Below are 26,753 nucleotides of genomic sequence, written 5' to 3' on the forward strand. Positions count from 1 at the left end.
GGTAAATACCCAGTAGTGCAATTCTGGGTCATAGGGTAGCTCTATTTTCAACTTTCTAAGGAACCTCTATGCTGTTTACTAGAGTGGCTGCACCAGCTTGCATTCCCACCAACAGTGTAGGAGGGTTTCCCTTTCTCTGCATCCTTGCCAACATCTGTCATTTCCTGCCTTGTTAATTTTAGCCATTCTGACTGGTGTGAGGTCCTATCTCATTGTGGTTTTGATTTGTATTTCCCTGATGCTGAGTGATGTGGAGCACTTTTTCATGTGTCTTTTGGCCATCTGGATGTCTTCTTTACAGAAATGTCTGTTCATGTCCTCTGCCCATTTCTTGATTGGATTATTTGTTCTTTGGGTGTTGAGTTTGAGAAGTTCTTTATAGATTTTGGTTACTAGGCCTTTATCTGATAATGTCATTTGTGAATATCTTCTCCCATTCTGTCAGTTGTCTTTTGGTTTTGTTGACTGTTTCCTTTGCTGTGCAAAAGCTTTTGATCTTGACGAAGTCCCAATAGTTCATTTTTGCCCTTGCTTCCCTTGCCTTTGGTGATGTTTCAAGGAAGAAGTTGCTATGGCTAAGGTTGAAGAGGTTGCTGCCTGTGTTCTTCCCAGGGATTTTGATGGATTCCTGTCTCACATTGAGGTCTTTCATCCGTCTTGTGTTATTTTTGTGTATGATGGAAGGAAATGGTCCAGTTTCATTCATCAGCACGTGGCCATCCAATTTTCCCAAAACCATTTGCTGAAGAGACTTTTTTCCATTGGACATTCTTTCCTGCTTTGTTGAAGATTAGTTGACCATATCGTTGAGGGTCTATTTCTGGGCTCTCTATTCTGTTCCATTGATCTGTTTCTGTTTTTGTGCCAGTACCATACAGTTTTAATGATTATAGCTTTGTAATAGAGCTTTAAGTCCGGAATTGTGATGCTACCAGATTTGGTTTTCTTTTTCAACATTCCTCTGGCTATTAGGGTCTTTTCTGGTTCCATACAAATTTTAGGATTATTTGTTCCATTTTTTGGAAAAAAGTTGATGGTATTTTGATAGGGATTGCATTAAATGTATAGATTGCTCTAGGTATAGACCTTTTCACAATATTTATTCTTCCAGTCCATCAGCATGGAACGTTTTTCCATTTCTTTGTGTCTTTCTCAATTTCTTTTGAATATTCTGTAGTTGGCTGAGTACAGATTCTTTGCCTCTTTGGTTAGATTTATTCCTAGGTATCTTATGGGGAGCAGTTGTAAATAGGATCAAATCCTTAATTTCTCTTTCTTCCATCTTGTTTTTGGTGTATAGAAATGCAACTGATTTCTGTGCTTTGATTTTATATCATGACACTTTACTAAATTACTGAATGAGTTCTAGCAATTTTGGGGTGAAGTCTTTTGGGTTTCCACATAAAGTATCATATTATCTACAGAGAGTTTGATTTTTTCTTTGCAAATTCGGATGCTTTTTATTTTGTTGTTGTTCTTGTTGTTGTCTGATTGCTGAAGTTAGGACTTTTAGTACTATGTTGAATAGCAGTGGTGATAGTGGACATCCCTGCCGAGTTCCTGACCTTAGGGTTGAAAAGCTCTCAGTTTTTCCCCATTGAGAATGATATTTGTAGGTTTTTCATAGATGACTTTTATGATACTGAAGTATGTACCCTCTCTGCCTACACTGTGAAGAGTTTTGATCAAGAAAGGATGCTGTACTTTGTCAAATGCTTTTTCTGCATGTATTGAGAGTATCATATGGTTCTTGTTATTTCTTTTATTAATGTATTGTGTCACATTGATTAATTTGCAGAGATTGAACCAACCTTGCAGCCCAGGAATAAATCCCACTTGCTCATGGTGAATAATCCTTTTAATGTACTGTTGGATCCTGTTGGCTAGTTTTCTGGTGAGAATTTTTGCATCCATGTTCATCAGGGATAGTGGTCTATAATTCTCCTGTTTGATGGGGTCTTTGTGTGGTTTTGGGATCAAGGTAATGCTGGCCTCATAAAATGAGTTTGGAAAGTTTTCCTTCCATTTCTGTTTTTTGGAAGAGTTTCAGGAAAATGGGTATTAATTCTTCCTTAAATGTTTGGTAGAATTCCCCTGGGAAGCCATGTGGCCCTGGGTTTTTGTTTGTTGGGAGATTTTTGATTACTGCTTCAATTTCCTTACTGGTTATGGGTCTGCTCAGGTTTTCTGTTTCTTCCTGGTTCAGTTTTGGTAGTTTATGCGTCTCTAGGAATTCATCCATTTCTTCCAGGTTGTCATATTTGCTGGCATATAGTTGCTCATAATATGTTTTTATAATTGTTTGTATTTCTTTGGTATTGGTTGTGATCTCTCCTCGTTCATGATTTTATTAATCTGGGTCCTTTCTCTTTTCTTTTTGATAAGTCTGGCCAAGGGTTTATCAATCTTACTCATTCTTTCAAGGAACTACCTCCTGCTTTGGTTTATCTGTTCAACTGTTCTTTTGGTTTCTGTTTCATTGATTTCAGCTCTGATCTTTATTATTTCTTTTATGCTGGGTTTAGACTTTCTTTGCTGTTCTTTCTCCAGCTCCTTTGGGACTTATGTACTTGGGACTTGTTTCTTGAGAAAGGCTTGTATTGCTATATACTTTCCTCTTCAGACCACCTTTGCTGTATCTCAAAGGTTTTGAACAGCCTAGCTGGATATAGTATTCTTGGCTGCATATTTTTCTCATTTAGTGCTCTGAACATATCCCAGTCCTTTCTGGCCTGCCAGGTCTCTGTGATAGGTCTGTTGCTAATCTAATATTTCTGTTGTTGTAGGTTACAGACCTCTTGTCCCCTGAGCTGCTTTCAGGATTTTCTGTTTATCTCTGAGACATAAATTTTACTATTAAATGACAGGGTGCTGACCTATTTTTATTGATATTGAAGGGGGTTCTCTGTGCCTCCTGGATTTTCATGCCTGGTTCCTTCCCCAAATTAGGGAAGTTCTCTGCTATAATTTGCTCCAATATACTTTGTGCCTCTCTCTCTCTTTCTTCTGCTTCTGGGATCCCAATTATTCTAATGTTGTTTTGTCTTATGGTATCACTTATCTCTTAAATTCTCCCCTTATGATCCAGTAGTTTGTTTCTCTTTTTCTCAGCTTCTTTATTGTCCATCATTTGGTCTGCTGTATCACTGATTCTCTTCTGCCTCATTTATCCCAGCAGTTAGAGTCTGTTTTTTTCATTGCACCTCATTGGTAGCCTTTTTTATTTCAACTTGGTTAGATTTTAGTTCTTTTATTTCTCCAAAAAGGGATTCTCTAATATCTTCTGTGCTTTTTTTCAAGCCATGCTAGTATCTTTATAATAATCGTCATTCTGAACACTAGTTCCAACATCTTACTAATGTCCATGTTGATCAGGTCCCTGGCAGTCAGTACTGCCACTTGTTCTTTTTTTTTCTTTTCTTTTCTTTTTTTTTTCTTTTTGAGGTGAGTCTTTCCCTTTTGTCATTTTGCCCAGAGAAGAATAGATGAATGAGAGAACAAAATGCTGAAAAGGTAACAATGACCCCAGATAAACACACACTAACCAAATCAGAAGAGACCCAAAATTGGGGAGAAAATATGGGGGGGGGGAATATATGTACATATATGAATGATCAGGGTGGTGAACAGAATAGAGCCATACTCTAGATTTTGGTTGTATTTTGGTCTGTTAAGAGAAACTGCCTCCCAAAATTTTAAAGAAAGAAAATCATACACACACACACACACACACACACACACGAAGAAGGGTAAATACAATGAATGGATGAACTATGACTATAAATATGAAAATTTAAAAATATTTTTAAGAAGGAATTGATAAGTTGGTTGAAAAAAAGAAAAAAAAATTTAAGAAAAGAAGAACGTGATCAGGCAGGAAACTAGAACAAATCATACACTAGATTTAGGGTATATTTTGGTCTGTTAGAAGAAACTGTATTCCGGGGTGCCTGGATGGCTCAGTGGGTTAAGCCTCTGCCTTTGGCTCAGGTCATGATCTCAGGGTTCTGGGATCAAGCCCCACATCAGGCTCTCTGCTAGGCGGGGAACGTGCTTCCCTCTCCCCCTCTGCCTGCCTCTCTGCCTACTTGTGATCTCTCTATCAAATAAATAATTTTTTAAAAATTTTAAAAAAACACAACTGTATCCCAAAATTTTAAAGAAAGAAAAACTTATATATACACAAAAAATAAGGTTAAATACAATGAAGGGGTAGAATATGACTATGAAAATGAAAATTAAAAAAGATTTTAAAAAAGGAATTAATAAGATGTTGGTTGAAAAACAAAAGAAGAAAAATTTTTTTTAATTTTTTAATTCACATATAATGTATTATTAGCCCCAGGGGTACAGGTCTCTGAATTGCCAGGTTTACATACTTCACAGCACTCACCATTATAGCACATATTTTGCCTAATAAAAATTTTTTTAATAGAAAAAGAAAAAAAAATAAAGAAAATTCAAAAAATTAATTTTGAAAGACTAAAGAATCATGGGGAAAAAGCCAAAAATTCTGTGTGCTATATTCTCCTAGCACTGGAGTTTTGTGTTCTCATTGATCAGTAAACTTGGTCATGGCTGGATGTTCTTGCTGATCTTCCAGGGGTTAGGTCTTCCGGGCCTAACCCCTGGACATTCTCAAATGTCCTTGCCTGAGGTAGAATTGCACCACCCTTGCCAGGGGCCAGGCTAAGTAATCTGCTCAAGTTTGCTCTTGGTAGCTTTTGTTTTCTGAAAGCTTTGCTTATAACTTTGGAGGATGGGAATGAAAATGGCGGCCTCCCAGTATCCAGCCCCGGAGGAGCTGAGAGCTTGGGCCCCACTTTCAGTGAGACCTTAGAAAAAGCAGTCAGTCACTCCAGTTTCCCTGGTCTCCGGCTGACTCTGTGCTCATCTGTACTGTGACCGAGCGTTTCTGTCCCTGGTACACAACCCCGTTTGGAGTGTCCAAACCCAGCAGATTCCTGCAGTGTACTCCCATGCTGCTCCTCCAGGAGGAGAAAGGGGAGTCTCCCCGGATCTTTCGCTTGTTGGGTCCTTGATCGAAGAGTAGTGGCCTAGTTGTGCTGTGGATCATGATTTATGAAAACCCCAAACTGAGAGCCCACTCCTCAACTCCGTCTTTGCAGCTAGCTTCCCTGCTCCAAAACCTGAGAGCTCTGCCACACTCAGGTACCCCCTGTCTTTCTGTTGCCCCAAGGGACCTGAGACCCCCACTGTCCCAGTGAGGATTCCACTCCCCATTTAGCCTCTGGAGTGATGTTCGTTCTGTGGGGCAGACTTCTAAAAGTTCTGATTTTGTGCTCTGCCACTCACTTTCCAGGAGCTGGCTGATGGAGACTCCCTCCTCCCCCAGCCACCATGGTCTATCTTCCCGTATATCACCTAGGATTCACTACTCTACATGTCCTGTCTTCCAGAAAGTAGTTGCTTTTCTGTTCATAGAATTGCTGCTATTCTTTGATCTCCTGTTGAGTTTGTAGGTGTTCAGAATGGTTTGATAACTAGTTGAATTCCTGGGACCAGACGAAATTTAGATCTCCTACTCCTCTGCCATCTTGCTCCTCCCCCATATTAAAAGATTCTTAAACTATAATAAGTCAAAATAGGAGTAACAGTAAGACAAAATAGAATGTCTAGCATAATGTAACTTTTAATAATATGTATTTGGCATTTCAAGTCAGTGATTAAGGATAGAGTAAAAAACAAAACAACAGACTATAAGAATTTAACAGTATATAAAACAAGTTGTTAAGAATGAGATGTCAGAATTTCTTAAGCTGTCAGAACAGTGGTGCAGGTTTTACCATTTTCCACTGCTTTATTTTCCTTACTTGTTGGACCAGAAAATTAAGAATATATTTTTGGTATTTGAAAAAGGCCAGATATCAACAAAACATAAAGAAATCCTTTTCAGAGCTTAATTCATCCAGAGAGGTATTGAAACATCCATTCATCATTGTCTTCTAAGCTGAAAAATAGACCTTTCCAGAATTCGAGTGTAGAGATGCCTGAGTGTCTCAGTCGGTTAAGTGTCTGTCTTTGGCTTAGGTCATGATCCTAGGGTCCTGGGATCAAGTCCCACATCAGCCTCCTTGCTCAGCAGGGAGCCTGCTTCTCCCTCTGCCTGCTATTTCTTTAGCTTGTGCTCTCTCTCTTTCTCTGAGAAATAAATAAATAAAATCCTAAATAATAATAATAATAATAATAATAATAATTTTAGTGTGATATTCCTGTCACTGTAGCATCTGATGGTTGAGAACCAGCCTTCAGTGAGGGAATACTCTGTTATTTCTTGAGTGTGAAATCAATCTGAAAATCTAGAACTAGTTGACAGAACTACCAAACACTTGACATTTCTGATAGCCTATAATTTTGAGTTAGTATTTTTCTAATTTAATAGGAAAAAGATAAGCAAAGATGACTAAGTATGGAATCTGTGTTAAAGCTATCTTGTAGTGAGCCAGATGGAGGTACACTGATGAAAATTTGCTGTCAGCATCCTTTCTTATTGATATGAAACATTATTATTATTAATGTAGTAGTTTAGAAATTTTCTAAAATTTGAGGTTCTTATGTATACTCAGTATCCATAATGGATTCAGTGGTATTGAATTTGAGAAAACATTACTTTACCACTGTACATCATCTGTAAAACCAAAGAATGTAACTAAATGTGGATCTAGATAGAAAGTGTAAAATTTGTACCCAAATTCATTGCATTTGAGAATCCAAAATAGAATATGTAAATATTTATCTTATTGGATTTCATGTTATTCAGATTTGCCCTAAAGAGATTATATTCTTGCAACTTAGAACTATATATATAGTACATTATTTGATTCACTAAAAAGTGAGCATTCTTCCTGTTTATATAATACTCATTCAGAATTACAGCTCTTAACAATTCTTTAGATATTTTGGTCTTAGTTTATGATCTTTATGATTGATTCCTCAAGTATTTTATTACCTGAAGTTGAATGCTTTCCTAAATTTATTTTAATTCATGGGTTTTATGCACTTAGTATTGGAAAGATTTGAGTAAAAGTTAAAGATTCCATGTATGCATTTTAAGAGTGTTCTGGGTCAGGCCACTTGGGTTTGAGTTTTCACTAGCTGAATGACCTTGGGCAAGTTACTTAAACTCTCTGTGCCTGTGTTTCCTGGGGCTCTAGTTATTCTACTCTCCCATGAGTTCGCACCATTTCACATCCATGCAGGCCCAAATGATGGGAGATATACAGGGAGGGGAAAGAAGCAGAAAGGGCATTGGTTCATCCTCCTGGAATCACAATTTCACTATACCAAGAGTTTTCTCCTCTCAGGCTCTTGCAGGTTTCCACTGCTATTACCAGCTCAGGATAGCTTTGGGAGCTGAGGTGTGAGAAGAAAAATAAGAGATAAGTAAAAGGGAGAGAGATTCCTGTACTCTTTCTGAAGATAAGGCATTTCCTTATTTGATCCTTGAGCCACAGACAGAGTACTTTTTCTAGAGTTCTTTCTTTGCGACAGCACGCAGTTTGGGATTTCTGGCTGTATTAAGTCCAAGTTGGAAGTATCAGAAAGGGGAAGGAGGAAAATGGAGCAGGAGAGTGGGAGGTAAACTCCTTACCAGTTCAGAAATACCTTGCATCCTGGTATTCTTCTCAGACAACTTTTCTGCTCTTTACAAAAAGGACTTGAAATATGTTCTGTTCAGGTTTTATGGTTTCATTCAATGGGACAGGGAAGATGGAGTCTACTCAATTGTACCCAGAACCAGATCACATTTCCTTTTTAAAAGAGAGCATTTTGGTAATGTTTTCACCATCCTGTCTTTATCTTTCCCAAGGCTATTCCCATACAAAGGTACAATTTGAATTGCATTACTCTCTTGGAAAAAAAATAAATAAACTTGATTATCTCTCCATTGACTCTAGAATTAAGTAGAGACTCATTCCAGCATTCAGATTCCCCAGCAGTACATATCTCAAATCCTAGTCAAACAGGAGTACTTGCTGATAGATAGTTATACTATTCCACACTTAATAACTTTTCTTAAATTCTTTGTACCTAAAATGGTTCCCCAGCCTTTCAGTTTTTTCCTCTTCAAATTCTACACATCTTTTAAAGCTTTAAATGTATTGTCTTCTTAAAATTTGTCTTTTTAGTTCTCTGCCCTGCTCTTACGTGCTCCCCATAAAAGGATATATGATCTCTTCAGCCTTTGAATAACTTATTTTTATTTGTGTCTTTTTCAGTATGTGTGTATATATATTTACATATGTATACATTTTGTTTTAGGATTATTTTTGTGTTCAGAGGTACAGTAACTGTGTCTAACACAGGCTGTTGTTACCTTCAGATCCAATAAATTTAGGTAACGTTTAGTGCCTACCATTACTTTTTCACTTCTCTATAACAATTTTTTGAGGCATTTATTCTGAATTTCATTCATATGAGGACACTGAGGGTAAGTAAAGTAGCATCTTAACTCTTATACAGTGGCAATTTCTTGAGTGCAGAAATTTTAATATTCAGTTTTCTTCCAACTAATACCTACCATATAGTAGCTACTCAATATGCATAGCAGTAACCCTTTTTTCTTCTTTCTGCAGTACCTTGGCCATGTAGAAGTTGATGAGTCAAGAGGAATGCACATCTGTGAAGATGCTGTAAAAAGATTAAAAGCTGTATGTATTTGATGGTTGCCACTGTTGATCTATGTACTGAAATATTTTCTTAAGAGATTTTGTTCAGTAAATTTTAGTGATTCAGTATCCAGTAAGACCAGTATTTCTCTTTAGGCAAAAGATGTGGGCTCTAGTAAAAAGCATCTCATGCTATCTGTCCAAAGGCGTAAATTATAAAGACCAACTTCATCGGTTTAGGCCAGACATTATCCAAAGGGTATTTGGATTCAGAACCCATGTGAAACAAGTGGTATGAAATCTAAAACCAAGAGAAAACTGTTACAGTTAGTGTCTTAACCTAACTGTGATAACTGGGTTATAAATTGCTGATGTTAAATTTACTCTAAGAAACAGTGGAAGGTAGAGTTATTTGTGATGATGGCTAGTGAGGCTTACAGTTGGGGCAGGACTTATTATCTTCACTACTACTCTCCAGATTCCTTCTGTACACCCCTCTAACATAAGCAGTGTATTTCCCCTGCCTTTTTCACAAACTTCAGCATACTTGAAATGGAGAGTTCTTTTCCAGGAAGAATAATATTTTCTTTGCCTCTTATACCTTAGACTAAATCCCAAGCACATCCTTGTATATTTAATAAAAGGAGAGAATGGATTCAGAGTTCACAAAGGTTCACATTGAAGTGTTAATATCATATTTTGGATAGGTTTGAAATGTCTCTTAAACTCTGACAATCCTCTTCACAACCTTCCTTCTCTCCAATGTGTGGCCTTTTTCCAAACTCTTCGCTGTGAAAGCTTTAACCATTACTTCTGCATGCCCTTGCCCCAGACAGCATAAATACTTGTTTGCTTTGGGTTTGCTGGTATGGTAGGCTGCCACAAGTTTGGCTACTAATGAGTGCTTTTTTTTCCCCCCTTCAATTTGCTTATCAAAACCTTTCTGCTTGGTATATTTTATATGACCTCTATCCGTAATCCCTCATTATAAAAGATACAAGATTAAAGACGCAACCAACTTAGAGAAGTGTACTATATTTTGGAACAAATGTCTGTGAATCTGTTGTAAAAGGGAAAGGAGGAGAGAAATAACTGATTATAGTATGCAAGGAACAAAAAAGAACCCCCAATATGTAGACATATGGTATACTGCATATACATACATACATACCATTTACCTCAGATTATGGTCATTTAAATTCTTAAATGATTGAAACCCTTCCTATTCTAATCATCATTAATGTTAAAGGGACTTACTTTCATCTGTTACGGTATGTGAAGCTATAATTTACAGACTTGTCATGTCTATCTGAATATATTCATCAGTTAAATACACCCTCAGACAATGTAATTTTCCAAGAAACATAAATTCAATCGTTTCTTTAATAGAATAATTCCAATTTCACTGAAAGAGTAAGTTTAGCTTGGAAAATTTTTAAAGTAATACAATGATTTGTCCTATTAGTCATTAAAGAATATTTAAACATCATAATACTAATGACTGAAAACAACAGGCAAATCAGTGAATAGATTAAATAGACTTGAAACAAACTACTAGTAGTTATCAAAATCTTATAACCTACATAATTTGCAGGTAGACGGTCATTGTGGAATGAGCCTTTAGAAAGTCTTCTAATTCAGAGCATGGCTTCATGTTCACTCTCTAAATAAGGGAAAACTAGGGATGATTTTAATTTGCACATAAGACATTAAGAAATGGTATTTTAGTTTAATGAGCAGTGAATCCTCTTAACTAGTTTTTTTAGTCTACATTTAATTAGAAGCATCTCTTCATTATATAGATTGTATAAGTTCATTGTGTAAAATACAAATTAATAAAAACAGTACATAAAATTTTTTGTAATCACAGAGATAGCTACTATTCACCATTTAGTTTTAAAACTAATTTTTTTTAAGGGGCACCTGGCTGGCTCAGTCGGAAATGCATGTGACTCTTGATCTGGGTCATGGGTTCAAGCCCCACATTGGGTATAGGAATTAAAATAAACTTGAAAGAAAAAAATTTTTTTAATTGAGTGAATTTTTTACCTTTTTATATTTTTGATCATGAAGATTATAAACTATAAACATCTCAAGTCCTACTTGAGATGTAGGACTGTTTAGATAAAAAAATTTAAGAAGTTTGTTTTTCACCAGAAATAGAAACCAAATTGCCATTTAAAAAATTATACTTATGCCTGGAACAGTGTCTGGCACATAGTAGCCACTCAAAAATTATTTCTAGAATATACAGAAAACAGTTCAGTCCTCAGTATAGTCAAATCAAATCTCATAACAATTATCATAACCCTATCTTACATTTAATGTCTTAAAGTTTACGAAAGCCTTTTGTTTATCTCTAAATGATTCGTACTTCCATATGGTCATTTATGACTAATATGAAGTTTTATAAGTATGTTGATTGCTTTTCTGGACATAAACTTTTGAACTTTGAGGGGAAATTGACCACTTCTGAACTTTTCATTCAAGAAGTTATTTAAAATTTTTTAGACTGATCCTATCCAAGAGACTTGGGGCAAATGTTGTGCATAGTTTCACATAGATAAACATGTATTTAAAAAATAAGATTGAATTTTGGGGTCAATTTCCTGTTGATTGTACTCAATGAAACTTCCTCCTAAAAATACTCTTTCAAATGCTATACTGAGAAGTTTGCAGAAAGTTGGAAGTCTTCAGGATGTTGTTCTTCTCAGACTATATTAGTCCACAAATATTTTAGATTTTTGTCTTTTCATATTTTTACTATGAAGAAATTTCTAGTTGCCTCCCCACCCTTACCAAACATTCATCTGACATTTATAATCTGCTGTACCAGATGGCTATATTGTGCCAAAGCTATATCTTCTTCCTTAGAGTTTCAAGTAAATGGAAGCAAATGTAGAAGTGTACAAGTTTACAGATTAAAGAAGAAATAACATGTTTATGGAACTAGTTTGAATGCCAGAGTTGTAAATTAAAGAATTACATAGCTTAGATGTACGAGTTAAGTAGCAAAACAAACATCTTAAACCTATCACTTGAATGATGTTTTAACTAAAAATGTGGCATTCTGGAGCTTTTTAAATTTGCAAATAATTGAAGAAGCTGAATAATTTGCAAATATAGTTCTTATTTATCCTCAAAGTAGTCCCTTACAATTTAGGATCACTTTAACATCAACTAGAAGTTACCTGCGTAATTAATATTCTCAAATGAAAAGATAAAACTAAAGAGGATCACCTTTTTTAAAGATTAAGTTTTAAACCTGCTTCTCCGAGCATAAATGTTTAAATTCTTTTTACTTTGTATGATAAAATTAATTACACCTATTTTCAACTCATTTGTTTTGTGACATACGTGCACAAATTAGCCACTTTTTGACTTAGATCATATACGATTAATGGCAGAAACAACTATTGCCCATTTTCATTGCCTTTATTGACATAATTTAAGTGTCAGTAGTAACATCATTTATTAGTCTATTTTGTAAAAAGTGTATCGGGCCTTTGGGTATCTTGCTGACACTGGTCCAAGATGTTCTTTCCTTTTAAAGATCTTTTCTTCCCATTGTCTCTAAATGTCTCTCCCTCTCTGTCTTGGTTTTAGACTAGTTCCATTATACTGACAGTTTCTAATATGTTGTTTTTTTATTCACTATTTGATATATTTGCTTTAATATATGTTCTTGTTTTAGCAGGTAAAAGAATCATAACTTGTTTTTTTTTTTTTTAGAAAAAAGCACTAATATTCTCTAATAACTATCTTTTAATGCATTTTGCATGTCACCTTTTTTCATTAACAACTGAGGTCTTTGAAGAAAAGAGAGCATACTACATGTTTAACAAGAGATTTTATGGGAGCCCAACTAAATATTAACAGATCTCTTTCCCTCACCTCCCTATCCCTCAAGAATGGTGAATCTTTTATCTTTGGCTGCATCTTTAAACGCTGATGGTCACTCACAGTCTAACAAAACTAGGGTCACCAAACTTGGCAGTAGAAATAAACTTAATCTTACTGCAGCAACTTCCCCAATTTATTGTTTTTCCAGTTTAAGTTCACAACATTTTTTGGAAATATTTGATGCTGTTTCTAACTTAGGTATAGGAAACAAACTCTTCAGTGTTTGAGAGTAGTGAATGAGTTTATAAATTGTCCGAGAGAGTAAAATTTCAGTACATTTGTCTTTTTCTGGGCATTTATCCAATATTAAAAACTGATTATAAAAACTAAAGGCTTAAATAGTTCAACCAAAGTTAGGAAATATAAAGTTAAGATAGCTTGGTTAGAACCCCTCTACTTCATATAAGTTCTTCTGATCTTACATGATGGCCAGCTTTCAAAATTTCTATAAGCTTAAAAATTGGTACTGGAACCAGAGATGATGTCTCTCTTATCTACATAGTTTCAGAGTTATATACTTATAATTGTCAATGCAAATTTCATTATTCTAAAACAGTATCATTTGAAAAGAAAACAAAAGCCTGTTTTAAAATTTCAGTTGTGATCCACAGATTTTTTTTTTCCACCTGTAGTGAAAGCATTAGCTTTGTGTTCTTTAAAGATAATTTATTCTCTGTTTAGAATAGAACATATCTGTTATTTCCTCATGATTGTTGTGGCATTGATCAGCCCACACATATACATACTTACAAATTGATCCCAATGGATGAGTAAAGATTCTCTAAGTGACATCTTGAACTTGGTAAGAAAAAGTCTGACAAAGATTCTTGCTGCACACTCATAATTTAATTTTATGTATTGCAGTTTTATGTGATTATGCTGTTATCCAAATGTAGACTTTTTTTTTAAGTTGATGACTTCCATATAGTAGACCACTGATTTTTTAAATTGAAAAATGGAAATTGAAAAATGTACTACTACTCACTATTAGGAAATTTAAAATACAAATCTCACCAAACCAATATGTCTTAATCTTTTTCTCTGCTGCCAGATTTGGATAATCTCTGTTTCAGAAGTAAATAGAGAATACTAAACTAACTAGTTGCTCTGCATGGATACAGGTTCTGATTTCTTCTCTTCCTATGGATTCTTAGGCCATACAGTATGTCTCCCTGCATTTTCATGCACCCTTCCTTTTTCCCTGTCACTCCTGGTATGGATAACTCTTTAAAACTCTCACTCCCCTTCTCCTACTTTGCCCTTTACCCAACTTCTGTATGTGCTTATTGGTGTGAAACCCTGGGACATTTAGCCCATACAATAATAGCGCTCGACTTGTCCCCCTGTTCCTCCAGGAAAGGAAGTTCTTCAAAGGCTTCTTTGGAAAAGTAAGTTTGATGCCACATTCATGCTTGCTTTATAAGGAGTTACACCCCCAGTATAGCACTGACATTTGTTTCTTTATAATACAGGAATTGATTTGACTATATATGGAAATTAATTGGAAAGTTGCTATCTATGATATTAATTGTGTGTCTGTTTATACTAAAGTCCAGTAAAGAAAGCAAATAGGTTGAAAAAGTATTATTTCCACAAGGCTAGGTGTTTAATTTGATCTTGCAAAGCTGTTCATATTAGCATATTAGCTGGAAGTGGGAATATTTTTTAAGAAGTGGGTTTTACTTAGTGCTCAATATTGACAGAAATGGGAAGATATATTAATAAGTTCAAGTGGAAATTGAATGTACATCAAATTTTACATTCATTGCAAATGCTTTTTTCAGTCTAAATTAAATTTCGAGTGAAGTGAGTGAAAGTACATATATTTATCTTTGGGGATTCTGTCATTTCTAGTCTGGGCTGCTAATCTAAAAAAAACTATCTTAATTAGTTGTCTACCAAATAATCTGTCATCATATGGGATATTCCTTCTGTACATGCTTTTCAAGTATTTGTTATTTAATGTTCCTATTTCCTTAGAATTAAGAATATATATATAAATAGGTAAACACATTTCTAACATTTTTGTCAGAATTTATCATTGTTTAAGTAAGTGCTAGGAAATAATTCAGATTTAACAGTATAAGAAAACACTATTATCATTGGGTATAAGTTACTAAGAGTTAATGTGAATATAAAAATGCCATAATTTTTTGTTTTTCTGTTTTTTTTGTTTTCTTACTGGGTGGTTTTGATACTTTGAAATTTTGTTTTAAAGCTCAAATGGGGGCGCCTGGGTGGCTCAGTGGGTTAAGCCTCTGCCTTCGGCTCAGGTCATGGTCCCAGAGTCCTGGGATCGAGCTCCACATCGGGCTCTCTGCTGAGCAGGAGGCCTGCTTCCCCCTCTCTCTCTGCCTGCCTCTCTGCCTACTTGTGATCTCTGTCTGTTAAATAAATAAAATAATTTAAAAAATAATAATAAAGATCAAATAGTTTCCATTTTATTCTCAAGTAAATATTTTAGTTGTGACTGGTTTTTATGTGTTTATATAGCCCACCTGATTTGTTTATGAATAAATTTGAAGAGACTTTAGATTGAGAAGCTTGATTCAGGTACTGCTGTCAATCTGAAATAGAAAGTCATATAATTTACCCACATGTCACAATAAAATTTCTAGTAGACATTTGAGTTTGAGTTAAATTAACAGGTCCATATCTAGAAAGAATTAATCCTATAGACATTTGCATCATTACAGTTAACCCTGAATAGTGCCTGGGGTCAGGGCCTCCAACCCTCTCTGCAGTCAAAAAGTGCTGTATGATTTTTTTTACTCCCTAGGAACTTAACTCTAATAGCCTACTGTTGACCTTACCAATAATGTAAACAGTTGATCAACACATATTTTGTATGTTATATATTTTACATACTGTATTTTTATCCAGAGAAAGGAAAATTTTATTAAGAAAATCTTAAGAAAAAAATAAATTTACAGTTCCATACTGTAGTTATTAAAAAAATAACATACATGTAGATTTGCACAGGGCAGTGTGTTTAAGGGTCAGTTGTATAAATACTCAATAGAATTGTTGAGGAAGTTTCTTTGGTAGCTATATATTCTTTCCCAAATAGAATTTCTTATTTTTTTTTAAAGATTTATTATTTATTTGACAGATCACAAGTAGGCAGAGAGGCAGGCAGAGAGAGAAGAGGAAGCAGGCTCCCCGCAGAGCAGAGAGCCCGATGCGGGGCTCAATCCCAGGACCCTGGGATCACAACCTGAGCCAAAGGCAGAGGCTTTAACCCACTGAGCCACCCAGGCGCCCCTATTTTTTTTTTTTTAAGATTTTTTATAAAAATTTTTTATTTATTTGTCAGAGAGAGAGAGATCACAAGTAGGCAGAGAGGCAGCCAAACAGAGAGGGGGAAGCAGGCTCCCCACCAAGCAAAGAGCCCAGTAACGGGGCTCGATCCCAGGACCCTGAGATCATGACTTGAGCCAAAGGCAGAGGCTTAACCCACTGAGCCACCCAGGTGCCCCCCAAATAGAATTTCTCAAAGTGATTTCACATCACTAATTATTATACAGTTTAAAGTAGATTCCAAGTGATCAGTTTTTAACATCTCTACTTTAGTAAAAAACAACCTTGTGTAGACCTCGTATAGAAGACTAGATTATAGAAAATATTGATATAATTTATAGAAAAAACATACCAAAAGAAGACTTATTAAGAAGTTATAATATGGTGTTAGGGAACAAAGGTAGCTCTCATTTTGAAATCAACCCCAAAGTGGCAATATTTATTACTATACAGAGTGGAGTCATGGTTCACCTACAGCATGGCCGAACTGGGTCACGCTGTGCTTCTTAGTTGTTTCACTGTATTTTGCAACATAAATTCATGTGGCCTAAGAAAGAAAATCAGGAATCCTCTCACTTAATCCTTAAAATAATGCTGAAATAATTATTCTCCCTGTTTTACAATGAGGAAACTAAAGTTTATGGAAGTGACCTGCCTAAGTTCACAGAGTAAGTTAAGAAGCTAAAATTTCGACCCAGATAATTGGACTCCAGAGCTCACATTCTTAATCACTGTGCTATATAATTACTCTGTTTTCATATTAGTTACAACCGAAGTTTAAAAGATTTAACCTTGGGACGCCTGGGTGGCTCAGTTGGTTAAGCGGCTGCCTTCGGCTCAGGTCATGATCCCAGCGTTCTGGGATCGAGTCCCACATCAGGCTCCTTGCTCGGCAGGGAGCCTGCTTCTCCCTCTGCCTCTGCCTGCCATTCTGTCTGCCTGTGCTTGCTCTCTCGCCCTCTCTCTCTGATAAATAAATAAAATCTAAAAAATAAAATAAAATAAAAAAAGAAAAGATTTAACCTTGCTTGGGTGCCTGGCTGGTTCTGTCAGTGGAGTATGTGACTCTTGATCTTGGATTATGGATTAAGCCCGTCACTGGGTATATAGAATACTTGGGAAAAAAAATGTTTTTTTTTTAAATAAAATAAAAGATTTAACCTTAGAAGATGTTAATAAATAACTTCCTATAAACTCATTTTACTTTCTTCTCTGAGGGTAATAATTCAATTTCGGATTTTATCTCTAGTCAACTTACTTCTTTATTAAGGTTTTAAAGAGTCTTTTTCAGTAGTTCAAACTAGCATTTTATTATTTTTCAGATATCTAAATCATACTACTGAGTTTTACTCTCATAAAAGATGCTAAGTGGATGAGCACGGGGTGTCATATGGAGGTGTTGAGTCACTAAATTGTACACCTGAAACTAATATTACACTGTATGTTAACTAACTGGAATTTAAATAAAAACTTTTAAAAAGGTGTGCGGGGAGTGGCGCCTGGGTGGCTCAGTCGATTAAGCGTCTGCCTTTGGCTCAGGTCCGATTCGGTCCTGGAATCAGCGAGCCCTGTGTCAGTCTCCTTGCTTAGCAAGGGACTGCTTCTCCCTCTCCCCTGCCTGCTGCTCCCCCTGCTTGTGTGTGTGTGCGTTCTCTGTCACATAAATAACTAAAATCTTAAAAAAAGACCAAACTTTAAAGAAAGGGGGGAAATGATGCCTAACAATCTCATTATAACATCTATGAGCAAATGTGACTGTCAGAATTCTTTTGTTATTGGGAGGAGAATTCTTTTTATGGCAGGTTTATTCTAACATAAATTTTCTTTTTAAAGATTTTATTTATCTGACAGAGATCACAAGTAGGCAGAGAAGCAGGGAGAAAGAGAGGAAGGGAAACAGGCTCCCTGCCAAGCAGAGAGCCCAATGTGGGGCTCGATCCCAAGTCCCTGGAATCACGACCCAAGCTGAAAGCAGAGGCTTTAACCTACTGAGCCACCCAGGCGCCCCCTAACATAAAATTTTTTTAAATTATAGTAACTCATTTTAAGAGTTTGGAAAACCAGCAGGAAAAGAGCATTACCCATAATCTTACCAGAAATGTGCTTTTATTTTTTTTATTTTTTATTTTTTTATTTATTTGACAGAGATCACAAGTAGGCAGAGAAGCAGGCAGAGAGAGAGGAGGAAGCAGGTTCCCCGCCGAGCAGAGAGCCCGATGCGGGGCTCGATCCCAGGACCCTGAGATCATGACCCGAGCTGAAGGCAGAGGCTTTAACCCACTGAGCCACCCAGGCACCCAGAAATGTGCTTTTAAATGAAAAACTTTTATTTATTTATTTTTAAAGCTTTTTAAAATGGAGCCTTTTAAATCTTTCAAGTTGCCATAGTTCAGTTCATTTCCACACTAAGCTACAGGAAATAGGCTGGTCAAAGAGACTTGGTTTGTCAAACTTGCCAGGCCAGTTGTGGTTTAACGAAAGCTGAAAATGAAGAATCTCATAGAACAGTATATGGTAGGAAGTTTTTTTTTTTTTTAATTAAAATACAGTTGACGTGTATTAGTTTCAAAAGTACAAGATAGTGATTTTATAATTAATTACATTATGAGACATTCACTATTGATAAGTGTACTTACCATCTGTAACCATACAAAGTTACTACAATATGATTATAGAGAGTTTTTAACCAGTATAGTTTCCCATAAATTTTGAGACTTTCTTAGCCTTCCCCTCTTGTATCGTTTAATGGTCCGGGATAAAAAGAACAGCAGTTATCAAGAGGTGTTTCCATTAAACATATTTGTACAAAAGTAGGTAGATGGAAGGATTTTTAGCTCTGAATTTGAATTTATAAATCATAGCTAGGAGGACTGCTTCCTCACTTTCCTACGTTGTTTCCTGAACCCGACCAGCCGGTCACTTCTCTATTTCTGCGTCACCATTTAATGAGAGGAGTGTCTGCACAAGTGTTCACAATAGGGAACGGATAAACCCGAGTCTGTTACAGAACTGTTACTGTTTAGCCCATTGTAAGCTTTTCCCCTTAAAGCAGGGAAAAACCCTGAAAACCTGAAACAACTTTTTCCAAGCTAGCTCCGTTAAATTGCTCACCATTGTTTGGAGAGCCAAGAAGGTACTCAGCTTTTTAGGAAGTACTATATACAGGTTCATTAGTGCATTTGGCCATACCAAACAAATACTTGATTAACCAAGTAATTACACAGCACTTAACACTTGAAAAAGATGTTATAATTTTAATATATTTGAAAACTCCATGAGCTAAGTGATCTGTATTTACATTTTATGAGGAACTGATCGAATACAGAGATACGAAATGTTCTTAGGCTACCCTATTAGGTCTCTTTAAAGCCAACATACTGGAAAAATTCAATTCAGTCTACCTCCTGTAAGTCTTTCTCCTGTGTGTTTACAACTCCTACAAAACACTTCATTTGTGGTCTCCAGATATGTAGAGCTTTTTTTTTTTCCTGATACCAAGCAATTTTTTGTGACATCAGCTAGTTTTCCCACAATTTAACTCTGTTCTGACACTGTCTTCCTAGACAGAGTCTGAGCCCATGGGTTAAAGGCTCAGTCCCATAAGACTGCTCTCACCCTACTTTAGATGCCAGTCACAAGTTATAGGTCCCCAGGTTACCTACAGCTTCTGTCCAGTTTGGCTACAAATTGGAGGCCCCCACAACCTCTTCTTCAGGTTTAATTTGCTAGCGCAGTTCACAAAACTTAGGGAAATACTTATATTTACTAGTTTATTTAAAATATGTGATAACAGAAACAGAACAGCCAGAGCAAGAGCTACATAGGGTGAGGTCTGGGAGGATTCCAAGCACAAGAGTTTCTGTCCCTGTGGAGAGGGAGTATGACACTCTCCTGGTATGATGTGTTTGCCAACTTGGAAGCTCTCTGAACCTTGTACTGTTGGGGTTTTGTTGAGGCTTCCTCACATAGGCATGGCCAATTATAAATTCCATTTCTAGCCCCTCTCCCTCTCTGAAGGCTGGAGTATGAGGTGGGGCCAAAAAACCCAAGCCTTTAATCATGGCTTGTTCTGTTCTGATGACCAGTGCTTATCTAGGAGCCTACCCAGAGTGGTCTCATCCAACAAAAGATGTTCCTAGTGCTCTTATCACTTGGGAATTTACAAGGGTTTTAGGAGCTCTGTATCAGGAATGGAGTCAAAGGCCAAATATTAGAACAAGGGAGGCTCACAGTGCTCTTCTCACTTGGGAAATTAGGAAATTATAAGGTTTTCAGAAGCTTTGTGCCCAGAACCAGGGGCAGAGACAAGATATATTTCCCACTATCTCACAGCTGTTCGCTTATATGTACACAGAGCTTTATGATATGCTTTGATCTACTTTGTAATCTTGCCACTCATAACCACTCAATGAATTAAACAGGAGAGTTCATGAAACTACATTTTACAGATGAATAAACAGGCTCCGAGAGGTCACCCAGTTAGTAGTAACGGGCAGCGTCTACCCCGAAACCAAGTTTTTCTGAAAGTTGGTGCTGTTTTTCACCTACTCCATATTGATGTTCTATCATTCAGAAGTATACCCAGTAGCTCAAGGACCTGAATGCTTCCCACAAACATGTTTTGTATGCCCTGAGCACAGTTTATAAATTTGAATTAGTTGCCAAAATTTCAAATACTAGGTCTGCGTTGGTGGTATAGTGGTGAGCATAGCTGCCTTCCAAAATTTCAAATACTGAAAGTTTTCACATAAAAGTAGAATATCTATCTTAAGAATTAGAAGACCTGGCAAAATGGAATGCTTTCTATGTGGCAACAGTGGCTTCCGCTGAGTAGCCACTGTACCCTTCAGTTGCCTGTTTGCCACAGTCCCTCCAACCCCCTGTTGTCCTTACCTCAGCCTGATTCACTCATTTTGTTACCGGCTCTTAATCCTGTAGGCATTGGAGTTTGTGAATTCTTCTCTGAGCTATTATGTCACGTAGAGGAGGGGGGCACTTTAACTCTAAAAAAATCACTAAAAATATATCTGTCCTAGCAGATCCTGTTAATGTACTGCCAAATATATTTTTCTCATGTTCTTACACTTTTTCAGTTGTCAAATGGCATAATTAGAAATGTTTTACAGGATGCATGGTTGAAAAGTAATGTGTGGTTATAGTGTTTTTACCTAATTCTAAAGAGTAAACATTGTGTGATATTTGGGACTGCTCTTAAATACGCGTACTCACATCTACGTTCTGTTTTATATGTCCCAGATTTTCTTCCCTGTAACAAATCATACTTTGTGCTTACCTTCATTCTGGATCCTTTTCTTTAAAGTGAGGGAATGGGGCACCAGGATGGTTCAGTCACTTAAGCATCTGACTCTTGAACTCAGCTCAGATCTTGATCTCAGGGTTGTGAGCTTGAGCTCCACATTAGGCTCCTTGTTTAGCACAGAGTCCGCTTGAGATTCTCTCTCTCTTCCCCATACCCTCCCACTCATGTGCTCTCTTGGGCAATCTCTCAAATAAATAAATCTTTTAAAACCTGAAAAATAAAAAACAGTGGTTCTCAAGCTCAAGTCATAGTGTCTCAAGCAAACTAGGGACTGTGCTAGGCTATCCAGATATAAGGAGGAGCAAGGCAATCTTCATTTTTTTAAAAAAAAACTCATTTACTGTCCCATTTTTAGATAACTGTTTGACACTTCCTCCTTTTTCCTTAAGTTTCCAGAATTTTTTTACTCTGTTCTCTCTTTTGGCTGACGACCTTGCTTCCTACTTCACTGAAAAAATAGAATCAATCAGAAGAAAACTCTTGCATGTGCTGCCACCACATCTGTCTATATCCATGCCCGTATGCTCTGTTTTCCCTTGTGTGCAAGGGATGAACTGTCTGTGCTCCCAGCCGAGGCCAACTTCTCCACTAGACTCTTCTTATTCCAGCTCCTCCTCACTCCAGCAATGCCCCGTACACACTTTTTCCATTTCAGTTTTTCTTTTTATGGTGAATCAAAACAGATCCTCTTTAAAAAAAAAAAAAAAAAGTTTCTTGGTGCCTCAGTTTCTGCCCTCCCTTCCCTGTTAAACCTATTTAATCAGGCATTTACCTGCACCACTCCACCAAAGCTATTCTTACTAAGTTTTCTTCTGTATCATTATTCTAGGGATCCTACTGCCTCCTTACCTGACCTGTTCACAGATTTGTCATAGTCCATTCCTCTCCTGCTATGAAACACTGTTCATTTGGAGTTCAGAGATCATGGTCTTGGTTTTCCCTCATACTGCTGCCTACTTCCCAGTCTGTGGACTCTTCTCTACCTACATGTTTCCCTTGATGATGTCATCCAATGTCATGGATTTAAATCCCATCGCTATACTGATAACTGAAACTTCATCAGGCATCTTCTCTGACCTCCATCGTGGTATTTCTGTCACAGAAGCAGTATAGCATAGGTGTTAGGGGCTTAGACTCTAGGGAGTCAGGTGCTTGCATTTATTTAATCTTGGCTCAGCTACCTACTTTTCCCCACCTATTAAAAAAAGGATAATAGTTTAAAAAAAGGATAATACTAATACCAACTGCATGTGATTATTGTGAATATTAAATAAGTAAATATAAGCAAAGTGTGCAAAGTAGCCTGTCATAGCGGCTCAGTGTTAGGTATTGTTATCGTCATCATCATTAAACACTTTACATCAGGCAACTCACACTCACATGTCAAAAAACAAATTCCTAATCTGTCCCTTCCAAACTACTCTCCCCAGTCTTCCCCATCTCAGTATAGAGCAACTCTGTACCTGTGCTCTAGCCGAAAATCCTGGATCTAATTTTGACTCCTTTGTGTTATACCCTGTATCCAAATCCCCTCAATAGCTCCTATCTCGCTGCTGCCACACTGTTGCCCTGGTCCAAGCCAGCTTCTCCTCTCATCTGAGTCACTGCAGTGGTGTTCTACTTCCCCTGCTTTCATTGTTGTCCCCCTACCATCTGTTCTCAAGATATCAGCCCGAGTGATCTTTTTAAGACAGAGGGCTGATTATATTGCTCCACTGCCCCAGATCCTCCATTAGCTTCCTGCCCTACTCAGAATAAAAGCCAAAGCCGTTGGATCCTATAGACCATTGCACATGAATTCCCTCTGTCTCTTTTCCTAGCTTCTGCTCTCACTTCGTCAGTTGCAGCCACACTAGCCTCCTTGCTATTCCTTGAGCACACTAAGTATGCTTCTGCTCTTTGCACTTGCTGTAACCAGTAGTCTGGAGCACACGTCATCCAGTTACATGCCCAGCTCACTTCATCTCTTTCCATTCTTTGTTCAAAAGCCCCATTCTCAGTGGGGCATTCACTGAGAATGAAACATTCACTGAGAACCCTATTTTAAATTCCAAATACCACCTTCCTCCATATATACACACTCAGTATTCCTCTTCTCTGCCTTATTTTTCTCTGATAGGGCTTATCAATATTTGTCATACCATACAGTTTACTTACTCATCTCTTTCTTTACTGAAACATAGGCTCTCTTAAGATTGAAATCTTCAAAACAAACAAACGAACAAATACATATTTTTTAAAAAAATTGAAATTCACTTAGGAAGAATAGAGACTTATTAAAGGATTAATGAAATACTAAAAAAAAAAAAAAAAATTGAAATCTTCACCTGTTTTCACTGCTGAATCTTCAGTGCCTAAAATGATATGAGTTCCATAGTAGCTACTCCAAAATATTTGGGTTAGGGAATCAACAAATGAATGAATGACAGATGCACTGCTTTCAAGTTCACCCGGTAGTGGGAGGAACCAGACAGGTAAAGAAATGCTTATCAAATCATGTGACAAGAACAGGTATTACCGAAGCAGCGAAGAATGAATGTGAGAGGTTATGATGAAGGCTTCTAGGAGGAGGTAACACCTAAGGCTGAGACACAAAGCAGTGACTTCTAGTTAAACTAAATTAGAGGAGACCTGCATTTTAGGCAAAGGAACAGCATTCACAGGACCACTGGGATGAGAGAAAAATATGCGCCTACTCATTCATTCATTCAGACTAGGGATACATAGAAAAAAATCAGAATATATGACCTCTAACTTTTGGGTATGATTGACCAAGAGGTTTGGGGAACCCTTCATTGTGAGGAGGGGTATGACAAATTTGGTTGTGGACAGGTTGAACTTGAGAAACCTGTGGAATTTTCATGTCTACTATTATGTAAATTTGAAATACGAACTTTATATTAGAATAATCCCTGGGTTCCCCTCTCCCCTCAATTAGAAGTGATGCAGCAAATTGGAAGAGCTGGATTACCTCCAGAAATCATTCCTTTGCTGTTTGCTTCATCTTTCATGCCATTTGCTACCATCCTTATTTTCTTCCTGAAAGCCTTTCAAGTCTCCTCTTACTTAGAGTGCAGGAAATATAGTGTATCTTAGTGTCCCAGATTAAAGGGTTACTGTAGTGTTAAGCGGCCGCTAGAGATAATGCCAGTTGCAAATACTGGCGAATTTGTGTTTCTTTCCCTTTGCTGCTTTGTTCTTTAGGGAGTATTCACTGTATCTGGGAATTATAAAACAAAATTTGTTCCTTACACGATTCTGCTCAGAAATTCAAATATCAACTGATAGACTTTAAGGTCCTGTTGAGATTAAAAAAGAAAGGAAGGCAAATTTCCTGTGAAAGAAAAGAAGCTTCTGTTCATTTATTATGGGGCACACCGTCTCATGTTGCCTGTTAGTGTGTTGTTATCTCTTTACTCTGTAGTGACTGGGTTATCTCTGTGTGTGGGTGTGACAGAAAGACCAGTGATTCTTTACACATTGGGTACACTTGAAAATCATTTTGGTTTGTACAGAAAGAACTTTGCACCATAGAATGGCAGATCACTATTGCTCAGAAAGAGCAACTTGCTTGCCTCTCCTGCCCATATTGGTCTGTTTGCTGCAGTTGCTTCTTAACATTTCAGAGTTATGCCATTCTATGCTTCCTATGTGTCTTTATAGCATTTCTTGCTTAGGTTTAAGCATTAGAACAGCTGCTTAACCTTTTGCTCTTATCTATCTTATGCCCAGCAGAATTATCTTGCCCTCAAATATCACTTCTATTTATGTTAATTGCACATTCGTATCTCATTGGTGATCTTGGGACTTACAGAACTTTGGAGTTGAAAAGCACTGAGATCTAGTTGTGGTTTATTTATTTTTTTTATTTATTTTCATAAATTAAAGGAGGGGAGGAGGAGGGGCAAAGGGAGGGAGAGAGAGAAAGAAGCTTAAGCAGACTCCATGCCCAGCACAGAGCTGAGGCAGGGCTCCATCTCACAACCCTGAGATGATGACCTGAGCTGAAATCAAGGAGGCACCTAACCAACTGAGCCACCCAGGAGCCCCCTGAGTTGCAGTTTAAAACATTAGATAGCATATAAGCACATTTGTTTAAAGAAAGGAGGAGGAGAAGGAGAAGGGTAAAGAGGAAGGAAAAAACAAGAGACGGAAAGAAGAAGGACCGAGGGAAGGAAGAAAAAGAATAATTCAGGGGCATAATTCCAAATGGGTCTGTTGTTTCAATATAATAAATTGTCTTTCCAAAAAAATTTAATTAATATTCACTTTCCAGGGATTTGAAGATTTACGTCTAAGATTGGCAAACTATGGCCCACTGTTTTTGTAACTAAAGCTTTACTGGAACAAAGCTATTTCCATTTGTTTATATATTGTCTGTCTGCTTTTGTGCTACAATGGCAGAGTTGAGTAGTTGTAACATAGACTTATAACTTGCAAATGTTTGACATCTGGTCCCTCATAGAAAAAGCTCTTCCAATTTCTGATTTAAGCAGGATCTACTTTAAAAAACAAAAACAAAACTCTGGGGATAGGTAGGTAGATTAGATTCTTTATTGTAATTAATTATTTCAATTGCCTTTTATTGTGAATACCTTTTATACTTAAGGGAAAGTGATCTTTCAGTGTACTGAGCTAAAGTTACTGTTCCTGTGTCATTTTTGCAACCATTTTGTGTTCTTCACTGGTGTGTTCATTTGAAGATTAGCTGTGCATTTCTCTTACTTGCAAGTACAAATTTACTAATTCAGCAATTTGTAATAGATCCACTACCTGCTATCATTTTCTCCAGAGTCAGAGCCTGATTGAATTCTATATTAGTTTTTGTCTGCCCAAAATAAAAGATGTTTATGGAAGATGTTAATTTTAAAATTCTAAGTTGGATATATAGAAAGTTGAGTGGTTACTAGCTCAGTTATATTGGACATTTATCCTCTTTCACTCATAGGTTAGCCTGATCCTTTTCAGATTCTACCAGTTTAAATTCGAAGTTACTGAAGTTCTGTCCATGTTAAATCTGTCTTCTTTCCTTGAAGAATAAGTGGTTTCCTTTTTGTTGTAAAACTGTGTTTTTCATAATTAACTAGGACTAGTGTGAATTCTACCTATAACCGAAAAATTACTTTCTTTTTTTAAAGATTTTATTTATTTATTTTACAGTGAGAGAGATCACAAGTAGGCAGAGGCAGGTAGAGATGGGGGGGGAAGCAGGCTTCTTGCTGAGCAGAGAGCCCGCTGAGGGGCTCGATCCAAGGACCCTGAGATCATGACCTGAGCAGAAGGCAGAGGCTTAACCTACTGAGCCACCCACACACCCCAACCATGAAATTACTTCTAAAATACAAAGTGTTGGCGCAGCCATTAAGCGTCTGCCTTTGGCTCAGGGGAGGATCCCAGGGTCCTGGGATCAAGCCCCCCATTGGGCTCCCTGCTTCTCTCTCTCACAATCCCCTTGGATGTGTTCCCTCTCTTGCTGTCTCTCTGTCAAATAAATCTTTTTTTTTTTTTTAAAGTGTTGGAACAAGTGATGAAATAATTCTTCACGTCTCACATCTACATTACCCTAGCTACTACATTTCATTAGTTTCTGAAGTATTATG

At 37.0% G+C, this 26,753-nt stretch overlaps 1 protein-coding gene across 9 annotated transcripts in view; it reads left to right on the forward strand.

The window, feature by feature from the left end:
* NUMB (NUMB endocytic adaptor protein) overlaps positions 1–26,753 on the forward strand; it is a 188,481-nt gene that overhangs the window by 136,153 nt on the left and 25,575 nt on the right. For 7 of the 9 annotated variants that reach the window (XM_045072678.1, XM_013057483.1, XM_045072677.1 and 4 more), the window contains 2 exons: positions 8,598–8,672; positions 13,889–13,921. In XM_045072678.1, the coding sequence (XP_044928613.1) occupies positions 8,598–8,672; positions 13,889–13,921 (108 nt within the window). The remainder of the gene's footprint in view (positions 1–8,597; positions 8,673–13,888; positions 13,922–26,753) is intronic. The other 2 variants (XM_045072699.1, XM_045072709.1) reach the window with 1 other exon arrangement.

Source organism: Mustela putorius, unplaced genomic scaffold, assembly GCF_011764305.1.
Source record: "Mustela putorius furo isolate JIRA1106 unplaced genomic scaffold, ASM1176430v1.1 tig00000129_pilon_pilon_pilon, whole genome shotgun sequence".
NCBI classification, from domain to species: domain Eukaryota; kingdom Metazoa; phylum Chordata; class Mammalia; order Carnivora; family Mustelidae; genus Mustela; species Mustela putorius.